Source organism: Sinocyclocheilus grahami, unplaced genomic scaffold (assembly GCF_001515645.1).
Source record: "Sinocyclocheilus grahami isolate Dianchi unplaced genomic scaffold, SAMN03320097.WGS_v1.1 scaffold124.1, whole genome shotgun sequence".
In the NCBI taxonomy this organism is placed as follows: Eukaryota; Metazoa; Chordata; class Actinopteri; order Cypriniformes; family Cyprinidae; genus Sinocyclocheilus; species Sinocyclocheilus grahami.
The window spans coordinates 415,881-437,199 of record NW_015505303.1 but is presented as its reverse complement, the minus strand read 5'-3'; the positions used below and the strand labels follow the sequence as shown (position 1 = coordinate 437,199).

At 37.9% G+C, this 21,319-nt stretch overlaps 2 protein-coding genes and 1 pseudogene across 2 annotated transcripts in view; 2 read left to right on the top strand and 1 right to left on the bottom strand.

The window, feature by feature from the left end:
- Positions 1-5,309, top strand: part of LOC107590092 (ribonucleoside-diphosphate reductase large subunit-like) — an 8,451-nt gene extending 3,142 nt beyond the window's left edge. The window contains exons 5-14 of the mRNA XM_016278710.1: positions 503-603; positions 699-758; positions 847-886; positions 1,104-1,266; positions 1,411-1,552; positions 1,632-1,715; positions 1,799-1,960; positions 3,580-3,795; positions 4,865-4,941; positions 5,288-5,309. Of these exons, the coding sequence (XP_016134196.1) occupies positions 503-603; positions 699-758; positions 847-886; positions 1,104-1,266; positions 1,411-1,552; positions 1,632-1,715; positions 1,799-1,960; positions 3,580-3,795; positions 4,865-4,941; positions 5,288-5,309 (1,067 nt within the window). The remainder of the gene's footprint in view (positions 1-502; positions 604-698; positions 759-846; positions 887-1,103; positions 1,267-1,410; positions 1,553-1,631; positions 1,716-1,798; positions 1,961-3,579; positions 3,796-4,864; positions 4,942-5,287) is intronic.
- LOC107590122 (short transient receptor potential channel 2-like) lies at positions 5,256-12,848 on the bottom strand (annotated as a pseudogene).
- Positions 12,849-15,429: 2,581 nt separating this feature from the next.
- LOC107590091 (tumor necrosis factor ligand superfamily member 10-like) lies at positions 15,430-21,257 on the top strand. The gene is made up of 5 exons (XM_016278709.1): positions 15,430-15,438; positions 16,136-16,285; positions 17,263-17,299; positions 17,482-17,574; positions 19,518-21,257. Exons 1-5 carry the CDS (start codon positions 15,430-15,432, stop codon positions 19,973-19,975), a joined length of 747 nt encoding a protein of 248 aa, XP_016134195.1. The 3' UTR covers positions 19,976-21,257.
- Positions 21,258-21,319: the final 62 nt, after the last annotated feature.

Below are 21,319 nucleotides of genomic sequence, written 5' to 3'. Positions count from 1 at the left end.
AATGATTTCTGAAGGATCATGTGACTGGAGTAATGATGCTAAAAATATAGCTTTGAAATCACAGGAATGAATTACATTTTAAAATATTTTCAAATAGAAAACCGTTATTTTAAATAGTAAATATATTTCAAAATGTTACTGTGTTTGCTGTATTTTGGATCAAGAAAATGCAGGATTGAAAGAATTTCACATTTCTTGTTTGAATGAAGGCTAAATACAAATAAAAGGTGAACATTAATTTTTTCTTTTTTTCTAAAATTTTATATGAGGTGTCAGAGACTTGGCAAATTCATTTTTCATAAGTTTGTATGCACAGACATCTGTTGTGGCGTTCTTGGCAGTTTTTACGAGGCTTTTTTTAATAGTGTTCATATCGATATCGGAATTGTATCGTATCGACTGAAATTAAGAAATATATCGTGATATAAATTTTTGCCATATCGTCCAGCCCTAATCATAATGCTTTTATTTGCTGCTTATCACTTGCCTCCTCCAATCACAGAGGTTATGGAGGACCTCTACAACTATGTGAATCCCCTGAACGGCCGCCACTCGCCTATGGTTTCAAAGGAAACTCTCGACATTTTTTTGGCCAACAAAGATGTAAGTATGTTGTGCTTATGTAATGATTTGTCTTTTCTTTTTTTTCCCCCAACATAGTCGTATTTATAATAATGTAATTTTCCTCACTTCCCTAGCGGCTCAACTCAGCCATCATTTTTGACAGAGATTTCTCTTACAATTTCTTTGGCTTCAAGGTAATTCCAAAATAGAATATGTAAAATATACACTTGTATATCTAAAAGTGATTGTTGTGTTAATCTTAGTTTTTAATATCTCTTTTAGACATTGGAGCGCTCATATCTGCTAAAGATCAATGGGAAGGGTAAGTCATTAAATTCTTATTTGCATACACTAGCATAGTCCAGTCGAGACAACAAAATGGAGAGGATGAGGAAGTAATAGAGCAATAGAACACTATATAGTAAAGACGAAAATGGTAGAGGTAGATGACAATTTTAATGAAGCAAATGGAAGAAGAGCAAAGACGAATGATGGAAATGCAAAATGTTCCTGTGACACCTTGACCGCTTTGTTTTCAGTCGCTGAGCGGCCACAACACATGCTGATGAGAGTGTCCGTGGGAATCCATAAGGAGGACATTGCGGCAGCTATAGAAACCTACAATCTGCTCTCTGAGAAGTGGTTCACTCACGCTTCTCCTACACTCTTCAATGCCGGCACCAACCGGCCACAGCTCTCCAGGTAGGAAAACAAACAATCACTATACAGCAATCAGACACGAGGGCAGTGTTTTTTTTGCCAAGGCCTGACTTTGGTGTTAGCAAAGTCAATAGACTTCTGTACATAATGTATAATGCAAGCACTTTTGTTTTGTCAAATGTCTAGTTGCTTCCTGCTTGCTATGAAAGATGACAGTATTGAGGGGATCTATGACACCCTGAAGCAGTGTGCCCTCATTTCTAAGTCTGCCGGAGGTATCGGGGTGGCAGTGAGCTGCATTAGAGCTACTGGAAGCTACATTGCAGGGGTGAGTTTTCTCCATCCTCAGCTTTAGATTTACTGGTATTATGCTTAGCAGTTGGGTTAATTTATTATTGTTATTTTAGACTAATGGCAACTCAAATGGCCTGGTTCCTATGCTCCGTGTCTACAACAACACAGCACGCTATGTGGACCAAGGAGGAAATAAGGTAAGGTGTTTTGCATATGATTTTCAGGAGTTGGTTTAAGTTTGGCTTGTAAAACTGTGACATTCTCTCTCTTCCTCACTCAGAGACCAGGAGCTTTTGCTATGTACCTGGAGCCCTGGCATTTTGACATTTTTGACTTCCTAGAGCTTAAAAAGAATACTGGTAAAGAGGAACAGAGAGCTAGAGATCTGTTTTATGCCCTCTGGATCCCTGATCTCTTCATGAAGCGAGTGGAGACCAATGCGGTGAGCACGCTTTAAGCTAATAAAAAATATTCGAGATGTATCTTAAAGGGCTGGCCTGAAGAAAATGGGTGTTCATTCAAAGAAGGTTTTCCTATGAATTAATTAGTAGAACAGTCCATTTCTCCTGTGCATTTGTGTCCCTTTGTTTCTGGAGAAAGCAGAATGAGAGCCGGCTCGCATTCCACAAGGTTGTAAATGTATCGGGTTACCATGAAACCAGGGTCTTGTTCGGCGTCCTGGGGTGTTACAAAGTATTTGTGAAATCTAGCTAACAAAATATATATTGTGTGTTGGAGTGTTCCAGACGCTACATAGTTTACCCAAAAATGTTCCTTAAAGTCTTAAATAACGTTTTCCTAATAAAAGGCCTTAAAATGTCTTCAATTCAGATTCGATGTGTCTTAAATATTTTTGGTCACATTACTGCTAAAATATCTTAAGTCTGACGGACCTAATGACTGTTTACAATCATTAGACAGGCCGAAGTTTTTTTAAGTTTGGTAAGTTACTGCATCATCAGAGAGAATTGCAGTAGTAGAATGCAGGTCAAACTACCTTAATGTTCTCAATAATAATATAGGTCGAACCTACAGCTGATCAGCCTTCTAGCTTGTTTAAAATGTTGTTTTTTTTTTACTTGCCCAACCGGACAACTAGCCTGACTAAAACACAAGTGTCAAAAAAATGAAAGAATGATTCTTCTAACTCTATTAGCCTATATTCAATGTAAACGGCGACTGATAATGGATGGTGTATTTCTGCTATGAAGGTCGCGCTGTTGAGGCTCACTCTGTTTGTCTCTTTGTGAGAGACTTCAGAACAAATGAGCGTAACAGCACACATAAAGAAACTTAGAAGAAACACTGAGGTAAAAATTCTAAATGTTTAGTTTATTCATAACATGATATAGTTAAGTAACAGTAACATACCATTAGGGCTGGGTATCGAGTTTGATTGCCTCGATACCATCGAGTATCGAAAAACGTCTTGTCGTTCGGTACCAAATTTCGATACCTAAGGGGTTAATCTCATCAGCGCCAGTGAGCCAATAAGCCTGCAGCACTCGCCGGTGTGTTCGACTAGATGAGGAGGATCATCCGTGAGAGCGATTCGAAAGCGCACGGAGCAGTCTGCTCTCTTTAGCTCTCGTGGTACTGTAATACCACCAGTATAGAGTAGTGCGGGCGCTGCGTGGAGTTCCGATCATATGCAGATGTCTGTTCATACTAACGTTACACGACCGAAAGCGTGTGTTATGTGACCATTCATGCAAACTAGCAGAATGCTACATAAGACAATAAATAAGATTTATATTCCGCTTTTACTCAAAACTCACTTTAAACCACCATCGAGTGTTTGTAATAACTTCTGATTGCCGTCTAACTGGGCCGGATTTACGCATTGCTCAAGACATTGAGCAAATAAATATAACAAACAATAGGGTAAAAAATGACAAACTATTTCCATGTCTTCCACCTTTATGTAGGCTACGGAAATCACGCTCTCTTTCTCCCAGTCTCTCTCACAGACGCACACAGTGCATGCACAGAGACACGAGCAGAAACTTCTTGTCAGCGCTGCACCACGAATTTCAGTAAAATAGTTTCGCAACTGCAGAGAACTCCAACAAGCGTCACAGGCCCATCGGTATCGGCGTTCAGGGTCTGGCTGATGCCTTCATCCTCATGCGCTTCCCGTTTGAGAGTGCAGAGGCTCAACACCTCAACACACAGATCTTTGAGACCATCTACTACGCTGCCCTGGAGTCCAGCTGTGAGCTGGCTGCAGAATTTGGGCCGTATGAAACGTACGCTGGGTCTCCTGTGAGCAAGGGCGTAAGTTGGATGATGTATATAGCCTATATAATATGTGACCCTGGACCACAAAACCAGTCATAAGTCGCTGGGGTATGTTTGTAGCAATAGCCAAAAATACATTGTATGGGTCAAAATTATTGATTTTTCTTTTATGCCAAAAATCATTAGGACATTAAGTAAAGATCATGTTCCATGAAGATATTTTGTAAATTTCCTACTGTAAATATATTAAAACTTAATTTTTGATTAATAATATGCATTGCTAAGAACTTCATTTGGACAACTTTAAAGGTGATTTTCTCAATATTTTGATTTTTTTGCACCCTCAGATTCCAGATTTTCAAATAGTTGTATCTCGGCCACATATTGTCCTATCCTAACAAACCATACATCAATGTTACATCAATGCAACTTGTTTATTCAGCTTTCAGATTGTATAAATCTCAATTTCGAAAAATTGACCCTTAAGACTCCAGGGTCACATATAAGCAGAGTTTCTGTGGGTCTTTAAGTATTGATTCCCATCCACAAATGAAGGCCTTAAAAAGGTCTTTAATCATGCCAGAAAGTCTTAAATTACAGTCATCATGGCATTAAAGTTTGGCATGCTCTGCAAAAAATTCGTATTCAGTATTTTGTCTGAACATGCCATTTTATGTGAACATATCCTGATTTAAGGATAAGTCTTATTTTCTAAGAAACTGAACTAAATTAAATGATTTTATGCTTAAGACAATAATATCGGTCAGTGGATTGTGGGGAAAAAAATTCAATTGAGTATCTTTTTGAGCATATTGGCAGATATTTGTTCTCGTTCTAATCATAAACTCAAAATGAATTAAAAAGATCTGTTGGAAGTTGTATTTTTCAAACTTTTAAGTGTTGCTAATATAATTAAATTGTGTGCTCCATATTTTTATTTAAAGAACATATTGACATGTTCCATCAATTCTTGCCTTAAATTTAATTGTATTGGTCTTAAAATGGTCTTAAAGTCTTTTTTTAAACCTGCACAATCCCTGTGTAAGGAAACTGGATATCAGTTTAGATTTACAGAGCTCTAATTGTTCCTGGTATGATTTTACAGATCCTGCAGTATGATATGTGGGATAAGACGCCTACAGACCTGTGGGACTGGGCGGCACTCAAGGAGAAGATTGCCAAGTTAGTAACCACTTGCATGATTCATAATTTCAGCAAATCCGTGGAAGACCTGGAAATCAAATTGACATGGGAAAATGTTTTGATACATTTAATAATTGTAATTAAAAATAACACGCATATTAAGTATAAAAGAATAATATATTGTGCTCAATATCTTAATTTGTGTTCCGAAGATGAACGGAGGTCTTAAGGGTTTGGAACAACACGAGGGTGAGTAATTAATGACAGAATTTTCATTTTTGGGTGAACTATCCCTTTAACAAAACATGATGAACAGATTAAGAAAACCTTTTCAGTCTTACCTCCGTTTGCCTCTTCAAACTTTCTCCTGGCTGATTCGATGTAGCGCTGAACCAGAGCGCGGATGACCTGCTGTCTTTAAGGAGCGCGGTTCTCCCCTGGACCCCCATCATCCTTCTGTGTTGCATTTCAAAAAATATGAGCAAAAATTTTCTTGAACATGCTATACTTGGTCATTTATTATAAATTCTCATCAAAATAGCAATGAACAACAACACATCAGTGTAAGTATGCAAGTAGACACTCAAAACCAAATATAGAGTGAAGATGAGCTGTAATCCTGAAAGACTGAGAAGTGAGAAGTGTACCATAGATGCAAGTGGAGGGTAGTCAGGAGCGGAGTTACAGTTGAGGCAGCAGCAGCAGATCGGTCTAAAAATTCCTCTAAAATATAAAGAAAATAACACACTGGGATCAAAATGACATTGATAACATTTCTGCAGCTTTTATCAAATGGATAAAACATAAAATACCTTCCAAGATTAGGGGAAATCCTATATGGGACATAGATATTGTTGACGCCACACAGGAAGGCGGTTCCAATGATCACCAAAATGAACATAAATCTGGAGGGAAAAAGAAGCATCTTGAGTGTTCCTCAAATGTTCCTTCATATGTTCCTTAATCAACAGGACACAGCTAAATACAAACCCAATTCCAAAAAAGTTGGGACACAGACGTTTGCAGACTGTTATAAAAAGAAGAGGGGATGCCACACAGTGGTAAACATGGCCTTGTCCCAACTTTTTTGAGATGTGTTGATGCCATGAAATTTAAAATCAACTTATTTTTCCCTTAAAATGATACATTTTCTCAGTTTAAACATTTGATATGTCATCTATGTTGTATTCTGAATAAAATATTGAAATTTGAAACTTCCACATCATTGCATTCTGTTTTTATTCACAATTTGTACAGTGTCCCAACTTTTTTGGAATCGGGTTTGTACCTCTTCATGTCGTCAATCATCTTTCCGATGGAGCTCTGCAGGGTACCAAGAGACTTGTGTGCTGGTAGGATGTAAGCCAGGCAAGTAAAACTCAGCATGCTGGTCACCGCAAACAACACCTCAGCGATGAACTGGGGATCCTCCTGATGCCACTCATCACGCACTGTACAGTACAGCCAGAAATACATTACTGTAGTAAGCCAATGAGCTGCCATGTTGTAGGCTAAACTGTGACCGTTAGTGAAGTATTTTTTTCTCACAAGTCTCGGTGAAGTAGACACACTCCTCCTGTTTGTCAGGTAACTGGCAGAGGAAGTGGACCTTCAGCATGATGACCCCTCTCAGGGCGAAGGAAGCCAGGTACATGCTAAGAACCATCACATCCAGACAGTTCCACCAGTCTAGGAAATAACTCCTCAAGCCCTCAATCCAAATTTCCTTAACACTTGAATCAGAAAAAAGCTGTTTGACAAGATTCAGAACCACTGAATTACTGAACTGTTTTATGTGTAATGTTCAAAAATGCACGCCTGAAGTTGAAGATCTTGCAGCAGAACTGATTCCCTACCAATTTTCCATGAAATGTATATATAAATGTATATCCACATATATGAAGCCGAATGGAGAAGGAATTTAATCACTGGGATCCTCCGAGTCTTCCCCAACTGAGAAAAAAAACAGATGGTTCACTTCTTAGAAAAGATGTCTGCTAGAATAGTCCTGTGGTGGACCATCTGTCCAGGGTGTTTCCCTGGAAAAGATTCCAGCATCCTAGCCACCTAATGCATTTTGGAGAATGAGCGGATAGAAGAAAGTCTGTAAAAACAAACCTATAGAACTGACTAGAATTGAAACCAAATTTGAGGAAACTGAAATTGAGGAAACAATTTGCACTGAATGAATTGTTTGGATAGATTTCTTTCAATGTGTTAAGCAAAGACTGCCTATATTAGACAGCTACAGTACAGCACACAAAGAAATTAGGTAAAGTCTACCCAACCTTCATCAATACTTTACACAATTACGTATTAAAAGTGAATAGTATGGAACTCTTCATTGTTTTTGTGATTAAAAAGCTTCTGTAGTTAACATAGCAATCGTTTGTAATGAACTAGCATGAAGTTACTTGTAACTGCACTGTCACTGTTATTAAAGCTATTGCTCTAACCTTATGGAGCAACATACATGCATTCTATATTTAATTATTATAGCCACCCACAACCTAATCCATAACCATCATGAAGCCATTTTAACTTTAAACTGTCAATTCTGGTCAAAATGTGAACCCATAATCCATAATAATGCTTCTAGTGAAAAAGTCCATCCCCTGTTGCCCTCTCTCATCAAAATCCACATATTTGTTTTGGACTGTGTTCACTTATACTGTGAATGCTGCTTGATCTGTGCATATTTCTCTCCTGATTCAGACAAGATAGGCTTTTCACTGGAGAACGCAATATTATGGATAGAGGACTCATATTTCAGAAGGTACAAAAAAAACTTCATGATGGATTTGTATTTTACAAACATGCAGTTTTTTGCTTCACAAGATATTAATTGAAGGAGTCATGTGGATTACTTGTGGAGTATTGTGATGTTTTTATCAGCTGTTTGGACTCTCATTCTGTCAGTACCTATTCAATTCAGAGGACCCTTTGGTGAGCTAGTGATGTAATGCTAAATTTCTCCAAATCTGTTCTGATGAAGAAACAAACTCAACTACATCTAGGATGGCCTGATAGTGAGTAAATCTTCTGCATTTTTGGGTGAACTATTCCTTAAGTAAATTAACCAAGCAGCAGAAATAATTTTACAGTGTAGAAGGCTTTTGTAGAAGGCAAAAACCTTTGACTTTGGTGCGATCCAGTAGATGAGGCAAAGGATAGGCATGGTCAGGAAGATCCCAAAAGACACCAGGAGCTTCCAGGCTGTTCTGCTGCCCCTCCAGCCTGAAAGGTTCCCACACCAGATGGAGGAGAGCCCTTGCTGGCAGATTGGTTGGGCTACAAACTGAAGTACAAACAATGGTTAGCTAAACCAATAAATAGCAATGCATTTTTTTCTTGTTTTGAGGGGTTAAAGCTTGGGGTCCTACTTGTTTTTGATTATAGTTGACGGCAAGCCTTAAGCGAGCCAGGTTTGGAATGCCCTCCTTGAACACCTGCTGGTCCAGCTCGTCCTCGCTGTCCTCATCCTGATCTCCAAGGCTGTTCAGGATGGTGGTGACCTGACTTTGGTTCCGGCACATTCCAAGCAGTTCCACGGCAAACTCCTGGCACAACTGCTCCAGGGCAAGATACTGAGGCTAAATGAAGCAAAAGAGACAGTGAAAAATAAAAGACTGAGAAAAACATGCCAGAGATTCTAACATTTTAGTAATGTTTTCTGGACTGCATGACTTTGATTTGGAAATAGTAATAAGAAGTGAAGCTTTACTCAACCTGAAATTCAGGTTCCTTTTTAGACAGCTTGCAGCGATCCCGGCTGAGTCGAAAGGCACTGAGCATGGCATCTTCTGCGGTGATGGACAGGTAAACGCGGCTGGCAATTCCTCGGTAGGTGTTGATACAAGACAATGAGAACTTGAGCAAATCATATTGCCATCCATTCCTGCACTCCAGACAGGTGCATGAGATTTTATGCGGCCACTGAATTTTGTGACCTTTCTGATTGAGCATTGTCACAATGTCATACAGATCCTTCTGACAGGCCAGTGTCAGTGGTGTCACTCCAGGCGCAAACTAGGAATCATCAATGGAGTGGTCAAAAATGGCCATTGAGAAAGAGCTCACATCCATCTTGCTTCCCTTCTCGAGATCAAGGAGGCGTTTGACCACTCGAAGCTGGTTGGTGTCCACAGCCACCAGAAGAGCTTCGTGAATCTGCCGGAAGTCAAACTTGACCCCTTGGAGAAGGGTGTCCATGGTGTCCTCGTTGCCCAGTCGGATGGACAAGTTCAGCGCTTCTCTCCATAGCCTGTCCTCAGAGTCGTCCAGCTGGCACATGATGCCATCACCCGTCTTCAGCAGCAAAGAGACCATGTTCACGTTGCCCTCTCGGATGGCCCCGAGGAGCTCCGCAGGGAAGCGAAACTTCTTGTTCACAATCTCGCGCCATTGTTCTGGCTATTCATAGGGGAGATAAAAATCATTTTAATACACAGCAACACGAAAATATCTGTAACACAGGAATACAAGATTGATGTCTAGGCATCTGTTTTAATAAACTCTTATATATCATCTCAAAGATTGTTTTTTGTATTATTTCACTGCTTCAAACACTGTCTGATTTTCCAAAAACTAAAGCACTATGCAATGCCACACATCATACATTAATTTAAAATAAAAGATCAAGAAGTGTGGTCCAAATGTTGAAGAGTCCATATTAAAAATTTGGGATTCAACATCAAGTAGGGAACTAGGGGGCCTCAACGCACCTCCAAGAGGGCCACAAGATGCATTCAAATCATTTTAAAAGAGAGAAAACAAACTTTTGCAATAAGACAAATCGGCTAATGCTTAGCATATTTCTTTAACTGGTTGCTTTAACAACTGCCATTTTAATTTAAGAAGCAGGATATTCTCATGATCTTAAAAGTTCCAAAGACTTGATACATGCTTACAAAATAAATTCACAAAATAATTTTTCAAAAGGAACAATGCATATTTCTTACCGTGAGGTTTTCCATCATCGGACACACTAAGGATATAAATATTACAGTGAGATTGTATCAATGGATGTCCTACATATTCACTGGATGTCCAAAAAGCAAACAAAGCAGCTCCAATTGCCTCTAAAAAAGGTGTTTTTATGTTTAGGTGCTCTAATCCTGATCTGAGGAGAGTGATTAAGACACTAGTTAAGCGAGTCCACTGGTTTGCCACCACTGAGGAGTCAAAACACGGGTGAATGATTTCATTCTGAACCAAATAACAGCTACAATTCCCCAAAGGATACGACCAATTAAAAACGCTACCGTAATTTTATTTTGATGCATCCCATTAGAGCTCACTAAGGACTTCTGAATTTCCACTCCCTCATCAGTGCACTTCCTCCTTTCAACATCTCTGTTAACATCAGGCCTCAACAATAAGGCTGGCCCCATGACACAGGGTCAGTGTGTGTGCGTTTCAGGCTATAATTGAAAATTAATAACATAAATTATTAAAATAAATGATAAAAACATATTTCTTTTTTATTTAAAAAGGAAAATATTTATTGCGTTTTTTTTCCTGACTCATGCACTAGTTAAAAATCTTGTGATCAGGAAATATTAAGCTGGGTAAAAAAATATCAATATCTCGATATTAATCGATTCTCATTTCATGGAATGAATTTTTCTAGCCTGTTTTCAGTTAAAGGACTGAACATTGAAGCGCACCTCCCATCCAATAAATCGCAATAAGCATTGTGCTTTGGTACTTTTAACATGAAACAAAGTCTCAGATTTCAAATTCTTTTAATTGTATTGCAGTATTCAAACAATAAATGCCGTTTTGGCGCTGTTTAATGTGGAGTCGCAGTACTACAGACGCAGCAGCGAGAGGCGCGCGTGAACTGATCATCTCCTCCACATTAATACCAGTTTCAGCACAAAATAAACATGACTAAACATCCGAAGGTAAGTTAAAAGAAAGAGTATAACTTTACAAGCCGTATCCTGTCTCATGTAAACAATAATCTGTGTTCCAGCTGCGCAAAGATGTCAATATAATGTCTTGTAAACAATGTCACGTAACGTCACATTTACCTCATAAAAACATATTTGGTGAACATAAACTCATAAGTCAGATAGAAAAATAAACTGTAAAGAGGGGCATTTTGCTAAATATATGCACCATATAACATATGCATTATACATTCTACTGTTCTTCAATGTTTAATTTATGTTTGAATAAATCCATCAAGTTTTTATGACAGCCACCATTATGTTTATATTTCAAACAAATTAATTGAAGTAGAAATATTATTATGTAATTGTAACTTTAGTATTTTAAAAACTTCATTAAGTATATTAAGTCAATTTTAACCTTATAGTAATGTAGTACCAACTGACTCTTATATATTTTACAGCATTAGCTGATTTTTTTTCCTTGAGAAAATTTGGCATGTACTGTTCCTGATATATATCCAAAATAATCGATATTGAATCGAATTGGTAATCGAATCGAATCGCAAGCTTGTGAATGAGAATCGAATCAAATCGTGAAATTTGTGTCAAAACCCAGCCCTAGGAAATATTATAAAGAAATTAATACTTACATTTAGAAAGACACATTAAACTGATCAAAAACATTTAAAACGTTACAAAAGATTTCGATTTCAAATAAAAGCTGTTCATTTGAACTTTCTATTCATCAAAGAATTCTTTGCCAGTTTCCACAATAATAATAAGCAGCTCATCCATTTTCAACATTGATAATAATAATAATATTTTTGAGCACCAAATCAGCATATTAGAATGATTTCTGAAGAATTCAAAACTGAAGAAATTGCAGATGAAAATTCAGCTTTGCTATCACAGGAATAAACTACATTTTATAACATATTCAGTTTACATTTTAATAATATTTTAAAGTATTACTGTTTTTACTGTATTTTTTCATCATAAGAGACTTAACATTTAAACAGTATTGTATATGTAATCACTTTTAAACCAAAAAGATGTATTTATTTTTGTTGTTGAAAAAGTGAGTAAAATTACAAATCTGAACGTACTAAATAATATATTTTATATTTATGACAAGATGTTGTAAGCAATTACAAACAATGGTTTCATTTAACACTCTAATTGATATCACAAAGAGAGTGAAAAGCAGATAAGACGACAAACATATTTACAGCCAAAACATGTTTGCCAGTCAAACATTTCATAATGACCAATGTTATAAATTCCCTCTAAAAACAATAAAACACAGTCTTTTTAGGGAGGCATCTGTATTCTCCAAAATTCATAAGCCAGTGGGATACACAATGTTTACTGAACGCCGTTTTGCCCAAGGCCTTGGAAACCAAGAGAATACCTGATTTCTATTTGTATGTTGCTATTCTGAGAAGGTTTTTCCAAGACCACAGTGCTCTTCTCTCAGTTCACCCACACAGTACCTGGTCCTACCGTGTCGCCACAGGTGCTGGCGTGCTGCTGGATACGGTCTGGGGGGAATCGGAAGGAGCAAAGAGGACATGAAACCATATGCTCATCTGCGCCAGAGCCAAAAGCAGAAGAGTACAGTGAGTTCATGATCTGTTTCCCTGACTCCCATGAGCTCTGCTGAATCAGATTCCAGGCAGGTGGAAGCATGGAAAGGCAAATAATCAGGACTGAAGATTTCTATGTGGACAAAAAGCAAATAGATTAGAAGAAGAGCTTGTGAGCAGTAAATTATGAGCCACAGAGGGCTGCAGATCTACACAATCACATTACCTCCACAAAGAGGACATCTCTTCTCAGGAGAGCCCTGTGGAGCCTGGTGGGCACTTCTGTGTGGGCTTGTTGAGCTGGGTTCATGGGTGGATGCAGTAGCTCTGGATCTCTTCCGTGGAGCGCCACTGTTTATAAGGCTCCGCCTGAATGACCACCATTGAATACAAAATACACAGGTCTATAAAGATTATAGAGTTATAGATGTAGTTATAGATATATACAAAAGAGTCCACAAGGTCTGGGACCACTAGTGAAAAAATGTATTTTGCACTTTTCTCATTTAAGAATATTTGATACAAATTATAGAATTTGCATAACAATTTAAGTTCTTAGCATTCATTTATATTTAGACATTTAGCAGATGCTTTTATCCAAAGCGACTTACAAATGAGGACAATGAAAGCAATCAAAATCAACAAAAGAGCAATGATATGCAAGTGCTATAACAAGTCTCAATTAGCTTAATGCAGTACACGTAGCATGGTTTATTTTAAATCATATAATAAATAAAAAGAAAACAGATAGAATAAAAGAATAGAGCAAGCTAGTGTTAGAGGCCTTTTTTGATTTTGTTAATCAGAAGTCAGAATTATAATTGTATAATAAATAAAAAGAAAACAAATAGACAGAATGCAAAAAGATAAGAGAAGCAAGTGTTAGTTTCTTTTAAAAGAAAACAAGCAGTTAGTAAATAAATAGAGTGCAAGTCTAAAAGGGGTACGTTTTTATTTTTATAAAGAATCGAATTAGAATAGAGTGCGAGAGTTAGAAGGTCAAATAAAGATGGAAGAGATGTGTTTTTAGCCGATCCTTGAATATGGCTAAGGACATTCCACCAGGAGGGAACATTTAATTTAAAATTTTTAAAAAAAAGTGATTTTGTGCCTCTTTGGGATGGTACAATAAAGTGCCGTTCACTTGCAGAATGCAAGCTTCTAGAGGGCACATAAGTCTGAAGTAATTAATTTAGGTAAAGGGGTGCAGAGCCAGTGGTGGTTTTGCAGGCAAACATTAATGCCTTGAATTTTATGCGAGCAGCTATTGGTAGCCAGTGCAAACTGATAAACAGAGGTGTGACGTGCATTGTTTTCGGCTCGTTAAAAATTAATCTTGCTGCCGCGTTCGTTCTGGATTAATTGTAAAGGTTTGATATAACTGGCTGGAAGACCTGCCAAGAGAGCATTGCAATAGTCCAGCCTGGACAGAACAAGAGCTTGAACAAGGAGTTGTGAAGCATGTTCCAAAAGAAAGGGCCTGATCTTCTTGATGTTGTATAAAGCAAATCTGCAGGACCGGGCAGTTTTAGCAATGTGGTCTGAGAAAGTCAGCTGATCATCAATCATAACTCCAAGCTTTCTGGCTGTTTTTGAAGGAGTTATGGTTGATGTGCCTAACTGGATGGTGAAATTTTGATAAAGTGATTAGCCAGGTTGAGTTGAAGGTGATGGTCTGACATCCAACAAGAAATGTCTGTTAGACAAGCTGAGATGCGAGCAGCTATCGTTGGATCATCAGGATGGAATGAGAGGTAGAGTTGAGTGTCATCAGCATAGCAGTGATATGAAAAGCCATGTTTCTGAATGACAGAACCTAGTGATGCCATGTAGACAGAGAAGTGGTCCAAGAACTGAGCCCTGAGGCACCCCAGTAGTTAGATGTTGTTACTTGGACACCTCACCTCTTCAAGATATCTTGAAGGACCTATCTGAGAGATAAGACTCAAACCACTGGAGTGTGGTTCCTGAGATGCCCTTTGCCAATAGGGTTGACAGGAGGATCTGGTGATTAACCGTGTCAAAAGCAGCGGACAGATCCAGCAAATTAAGTATTGAAGATTTTGAATCTGCTCTTGCCAGTCTTAGGGCTTCAACACGGGGACACTACACTGTCAAAAAGCACCGTCTTTCGGATGAGACATTAGACCGAGGTCCTGACTCTCTGTCGTCATTAAAAATCCCATGGCACTTCTCGTAAAGAGTAGGGGTATAACCCTACCAGTCCTAGCCAAAACTGGCCTTTGTGGGGGGGTTTAGGGAAGAACCCCCCCCCCCCCCCCATGATTGTAAAGTGCTTTGGGTGTACAAAAATACACAATAAAGCGCTATATAAATATCATTCATTCATTCAACAACTGAGAGCAAGGCAGTCTCGGTTGAATGTCCACTTCTGAAACCAGACTGGTCGCTGTCGAGGTTGTTCTGTGTGAGAAAGGCAGAGACTTGGTTGAACACTGGACGCTACAGTGAGTGAGGAGAAGGATGTGAAAGAGTGTATGTTTGCTGGTAAGATGTGCTTGACAGATTGTGGTGTGGAAAATTGTGCACTAATTATTAACAATTATTAACTAATTATTTAGCATTCTTGTTTTAATATTTTTGTTCCTTCTTTTGCTTTAATAAAATCAGCACCCAAGCTGCATAACCTCTATAAATTTGTGTAAAACCTGACAATCATGTTATGCATCATAATTTTAGATTGTTTCAAAAGTTCTCCAGTGGAAAAACATGTTTTTGTTACATCAAATATAACTCTAGTCTAAACAAATATCATATACATTTAAATTATGTTTTTGTTGTTGTTTTTTAAATCCTGACATTGTTGTAAACACCACTGTATTAATAAATATATTATTGTTAAAAGGTTTAAAGAAATTAATACTTTTGTTCAACAACGATACTTGGTATCAAGTTTACAAGTTTTCATTGTGTCAGCACTGCTTTTTCTTTGAATATAATCTTGGGATGGTGATTACTGCATTTATTTAGCTGCCACAAGAATTAGGTCATGGCTCTTTGTCATAATCAGTTCTGATGCTATGAATCAGGTCAATAAATTTTGCACATAGAATTGCTAAATTCTTGACCTAAGCTTGCATTGTATTCATCCAATCTCTGCTAAGAGCTTTTGTATGGTGTCCTTTGTATTTTGACATTGTGTATTTTGTGGGAAAGCTGTCAAACTCTTGACAGAAAACGTCCCATGAGGCAAGCTGCATAATGGACTGAATGTTAATGATTTTGTGTGTTATTGTTGATATTGTTTCAGCAATTTTTTCCTTCACTGGCTGTTAAAAGTAAAACAAACAAACAAACAAATGCAATGGGTTTTATTGGTTTTGTCTCGTCACTCCGGGACACGGCATCACAGTATGGTAAGGGGCGTAACATTTCTGTCACACGCTTGAGGTATTCGGCCAATCACAACGCACTGGATAGCTGGCCAATCAGAGCACACCTCGCTTCTCAGAACGATGAGCTTTGTAAAAATCGACGCGTTTCAGAAAGGCGAGGCTTAGAGGAGAAACAATAATGTACAGTGTGTGGACAATAATGTGTTTTTTTAACCTTAAATCGCATAAACACATTTCATTACACCAAATACACAAAATAATGTTCTTTTTAGCAACACCATATGACCCTTTTAAGAAAGTTCTGTCATGTATTCCTGAAAAACAAAGCCTTTTAGGATGTTTCATCATGTTTAAACATTTTTAAGTGGACTGGTGAATGTGTCATTGACAGGCTCGGACACAAGGTGTGGTGGAGGAGCTGAGATGCTTGGGTCTTCTGAACGCTCTGGAGAAAGAACAGGATGTACCTGATGACCTGGTCCAGCTCTTTGGTGAGCCATGCATTAAACTGGCCGAAGGACTCAAAGCTTACATCTCCAAGGTAAAGACATGCCATATTTTTAATAAATATGCAAGTACAGCAAAAGCATGTGCTTTTTATCTCACAACAAGTGATGGCAATTAGTCTGTTTATGGCATTTCTCATGGCATTTGGACCTGGTGCCCTTTGGATATGCACATAACCAGTGGGAGACTAGCTGCAGAAAACCACAAAGCACTGGAAACTTTCAACACACAAAAACATTCAGCATTGATCTGTTTCTTCCTCTGGAAACTAGGTTACATACAACAGATTTCTGGTCCCTCATTAGTACATTTTTGGATTATGTATTTAGTCATTTTTTTCTAAAAAGTGCTAAGAATTAATAGTATGTTTGAAAAAGGTTTAAAACCGTTGACTCCAGTCATATCAGAAATCTAATAAAAGATGTTTTATTTTACACAGAGCACATCCCCAGCCATACTGAGATCACATGAGCAGAAAAATACTATTCACTATTCATCTCTATAATCTCTCTAGTATTGGGCACTATAGCTCACTGAATAAATTAGTCATGGCTGACTGTGAGTAGGCATTTCTACAGTAGTAACAGTAGCTGCATTTTTTTTTTTTTTTTTTTTGCTTTTGCATAATGCTACATCCACACCACTAGGTGTGAGTCCAAGACAACTGTCAAATCTGCAGGCTGATGGATATAATAAATATTTGATTTGGCCTGTTGCACTAAAAAATGCTCCAAATAAATCAAATGTAATGAAGCCTATTCTCTCTCAATTGTGGCTTAAATGTTTTTGTGCTGCTCTGGTGTTCCAGAAAAGAGGTTGGATTGGATCTTTCTTACATGGACTTGAATGTGGAAAATGTCTTAGTGATGTTGTTTCAAATGTGTAACACCAAATCAGGAGTGCGTACTTTAGTAGCACCCTACAATTGGCAGAAATATATGTATAAACATGTCCTTTGTTTTCTGTATTTTCTCACAAATCTGACTACATTCATTTTTTGCTCTCTTTTAGGTCACAGAAAACGTAATCTCGAAACACACCTTTCAAGGTAACCTAAAACCACAGGAATTCAAGTGTTTCTTCCTCTTCAATTGAAGAAAATCTTTCTGCCGTTACCTGAATGAACCTACACTCTCTTTTAAAATTGAGTACATCTATATTTTTAAACGACTTGAAATGATATTTCTTTTTTTGCTTTGTTGACTCTTTGTTCTTTACTGTGTTTCGCAGAAAGAGTCGCTATTCCTCCACGTACAAAATTACTCACCACTGGCAGCCCACGGCCGTCAGCTCATCTTACTCTCAGAGACAGTGGACTGCAGGGTGAGTTTGCCAGCATGTTTGGGTGTGTGTATTACAGAAGCCTGTACTCATGTCAGCAAAAAAACGTTTCCTTTACGTTTCTACAGCTCTCTTGTCCTTCTGGAAACAACCACTTCATTAGGAATTCAGTAACATAACAAAACATTTCTGACTGTTTACTGAACTGATATCTCACATGAAACATAAAGCAAAAAAACTAGTTCAACAAATACTTTGTGGTCACAAACAAATTGCAGTAGACATTCCCACATTCCCAAAAAAGTTCCATGTGAAAGAGTTAATGGACCATGTTTTGTCATGGAAAAACAAGGTTTGCATAGTTTAACAATAAAGGTAAACTAAAATAATACCATAACATTTATTGGTAACACTTTACAATAAGGTGTGATGTGTTAACATTAGTGACCTACATTAGTTAACATGAACTAACAATATCCTGAAGAAGGCTGTGTAGCCGAAATGCGTAGATCTACACATTTAACTGTTTTAATGACTTAGCCCAGTAAATGAAAGGCTTTTTATTTTTACTATACGAGTGCCTTGAAGTATTTAATCTCCTCAGTTTGAGATTCACCTCCAAATATCCAAGAGCACCGGTGATTACGTGAAGAGACCAGTGCAGCAATCTTGGCCCGTTGTTTTTTAATGAACGAACAATACTTACAATTTAATTTAATGAATTTATAATAATAATAATAATTATTATTATTCATAATATGAATACGATTTTTTTTATTAATTTTATTTTTAAATTGGTTTAATTTTATAATAATTATTTTTATTATTACTATTAAGAGTAATTATTTACAATAATAATAATAATAAACATTGGTATTTTAATCTAATTTAGTTTCCTTTTGAAAAGTTTTTTTGCATTACTAATTAAAAATGAACGTTTATTGCAGTAAATCAGTAGGAAGTCATGGGGACACAAACGGCAACAATTCCTCAGAATGAACCTGAAAATCTATTTAAAGGGTTAGTTCACTCAAAAATGAAAATTCTGTCATTAATTACTCACCCTCATGTCGTTCCAAACCCGTAAGACCTTCGTTTATCTTCGGAACACAAATTAAGATATTTTTGATTAAATCTGAGAGCTCTCTGTAGACAGCAATGCAACTGAAATGTTCCCAAGTCCAGAAATGTAGTAAGGACATCGGTAAAATAGTCCATGTGACGTCAGTGGTTCAACCGTAATTTTACGAAGCTACGAGAATACTTTTTCTGTGCAAATAAAACAATAATAACATAATTTATTCAACAATTCTTCTCCCCGATTTACGTCTTCCGCCATTTTGGAGAGCACCCCAGAACGTAATCAATGTATTCAGCGTTGTTTGCGTTCAGCATGCGCACACTATCTACTGAACATAAACAGTGCTGATTACATTGATTAAGTTCTGGGGTTCTCTCCAAAATGGCGGAAGACGGTAAATTGGGGAGAAGAATTGTTATTATTGATTTCTTTGTGCACAAAAAGTATTCTCATTGCTTCGTAAAATTGTGCAAAGAAAACAATAATAACATAATTTATTCAACAATTCTTCTCCCCGATTTACGTCTTCCGCCATTTTGGAGAGCACCCCAGAACGTAATCAATGTATTCAGCGTTGTTTGCGTTCAGCATGCGCACACTATCTACTGAACATAAACAGTGCTGATTACATTGATTAAGTTCTGGGGTTCTCTCCAAAATGGCGGAAGACGGTAAATCGGGGAGAAGAATTGTTATTATTGATTTCTTTGTGCACAAAAAGTATTCTCATTGCTTCGTAAAATGACTTTTTAATTACTTATTAATTTTTGTGTGAACTAACCTTTTAAGGATTACAGGTTCACATTAATTTATGATATGGAGAAGTGTTGGAGCAGTGCTGAAGCAGAACTGCTGCTGTACACTGAGGTGATCATGTTTTGTTGCACCTTCCTTGTTATACCAGGTACGACATCCTTAACCCCTCAGACTGACCTTCACCAGTCCTGTCGCCATCCTGTTCGTTCCTGGGGGAACCAGAGTTTCGGCTCCCACCTGCACAACATGACCGTGTCCAACGGACGCCTGCGTATCCCTCGCGCAGGCCGCTACTACCTGTACGCCCAAGTCTACTTCCGTTATCTCACCCTCTCCATCGACGATTACCACTCGGGCTCCGACAGCCACCAGGTGGTGCAGTGTGTCTACAAGAAGACCGCCTACGCTCGCCCTATTCAGCTCCTGAAGGGTGTGGGCACCAAATGTTGGGCTCCAGACAGCGAGAACGCCCTTCATTCCATCTACCAGGGGGGCCTGTTTGAACTTCGCGCAGGCGACGAGATCTTCATCTCTGTGTCTTCTCCCACAGCTGTGTATGCAGAAGACTCCTCCAGCTACTTTGGGGCCTTCCTGTTTGACCTCTGAGGGACGCAATTGGGGCTTGTGGTCTCATTCTAAGGGAAAGGAAATTGTTCCTGTCGGAAGGCCCAACATGGGAACCGTAAAGAGAGGGAAGCACAGATACTCCAGCATCTGAGGGGTTCAAAAGACCAAACATCTCAGAAAACCATCTAGTTATTGTGGTCTGAGGACCATTTGACCTTCTTAGGCTGAATTTTAAGATTCAGTAGAGTGAGAAACTCTGGACTCCCATCTGAATGGGCAGATCATGAGCATATCTGTGAGGGCTTTGTAAAGACGTTTCTGAAAATGAGGACAATGACCTTGACTATTTAACCACATAGAAGCCAAACGAATTCCTTAAAATTAAGACTTTCACCTTCAACAAATGCACAAAACTTTGTGCAAGCTGCTATTTGTGCACGCAAACCATGCCAGATTAATAGTTTCCCACTTTCTTTTGATGTTATACTGTTTATATTGTTCATTCTTTCCTTATAAAGACTGTCTGGGGCAGTGTGACCAATCATGGACTTGAAGTCTCCAGTTAATTAAAGGAAGTTGTTTTGTTGGGAAGCACTATGCCACCCATACTGCATTATGAGTCAAACCTGTGTCATTCACTGATGTCTGAAGTAAAATCTAGCAAATAGCCTAGAGCCAAAAATAGGGTTAGATGAAGAGTGAGACTTTGCATGACTCAAATTTATCAAAACAATCCAAAGTTAAACTACCATTTTTCAAAAGAATGCCTTTTTCCTGTTACAGCAATTTTCCCGAAGCTCCAGGACAGACAGATATCTTGAAATAATTTTGAGAAACATGAGGAACAACATTAATCACCAAATATCACACTGGAAAGAAACACTAAAGAGCATGTTACATGTTATTATATTTCATGTAGTGCTTACAAATAAATTACAATGATAATGAGACATTCATTTTTAACACTAAAGGATAAGGCTGACATAAAAAACAAGTTTACACAATTTAAACAATGAGTATAAAGAACCAAAAAATTACTGCACACAACCATTACAAATAATTAGTATGGATGTTCTTAATAAAGTGGCCCTTCATTTATCAAAATGAGTGACATTTTGACAAAAAAAAAAGAAAAAGGAAATACTGTGAAAGTTAGCTAAGGACTGAGAACCAACCAAGCTAATGTGCCACTTGAGATGTTTTAAGCACTGCTTACAAAGATATTAGCATTCCCTCGGTGTCCCACTGTGAGTTTCATAAAAGTGGTGTGATATGCTAGCAGAGAAATGCAAATTATTAGATTGAGCCATACAGATGCAGGCTTAAACACTAAAATGGAAACATCTGGGTTGATATGCGTATAATAAAATTACACGATTCAGA

What these genes read in the sequence shown, in the direction of transcription:
- LOC107590091 (XM_016278709.1), top strand. An exon ending in TCAAAGCTTACATCTCCAAG is followed by an intron (nt 16,286 to 17,262) that starts GTAAAGACATGC and finishes GCTCTCTTTTAG; the next exon opens with GTCACAGAAAACGTAATCTC. An exon ending in CAGAGACAGTGGACTGCAGG is followed by an intron (nt 17,575 to 19,517) that starts GTGAGTTTGCCA and finishes TTGTTATACCAG; the next exon opens with GTACGACATCCTTAACCCCT.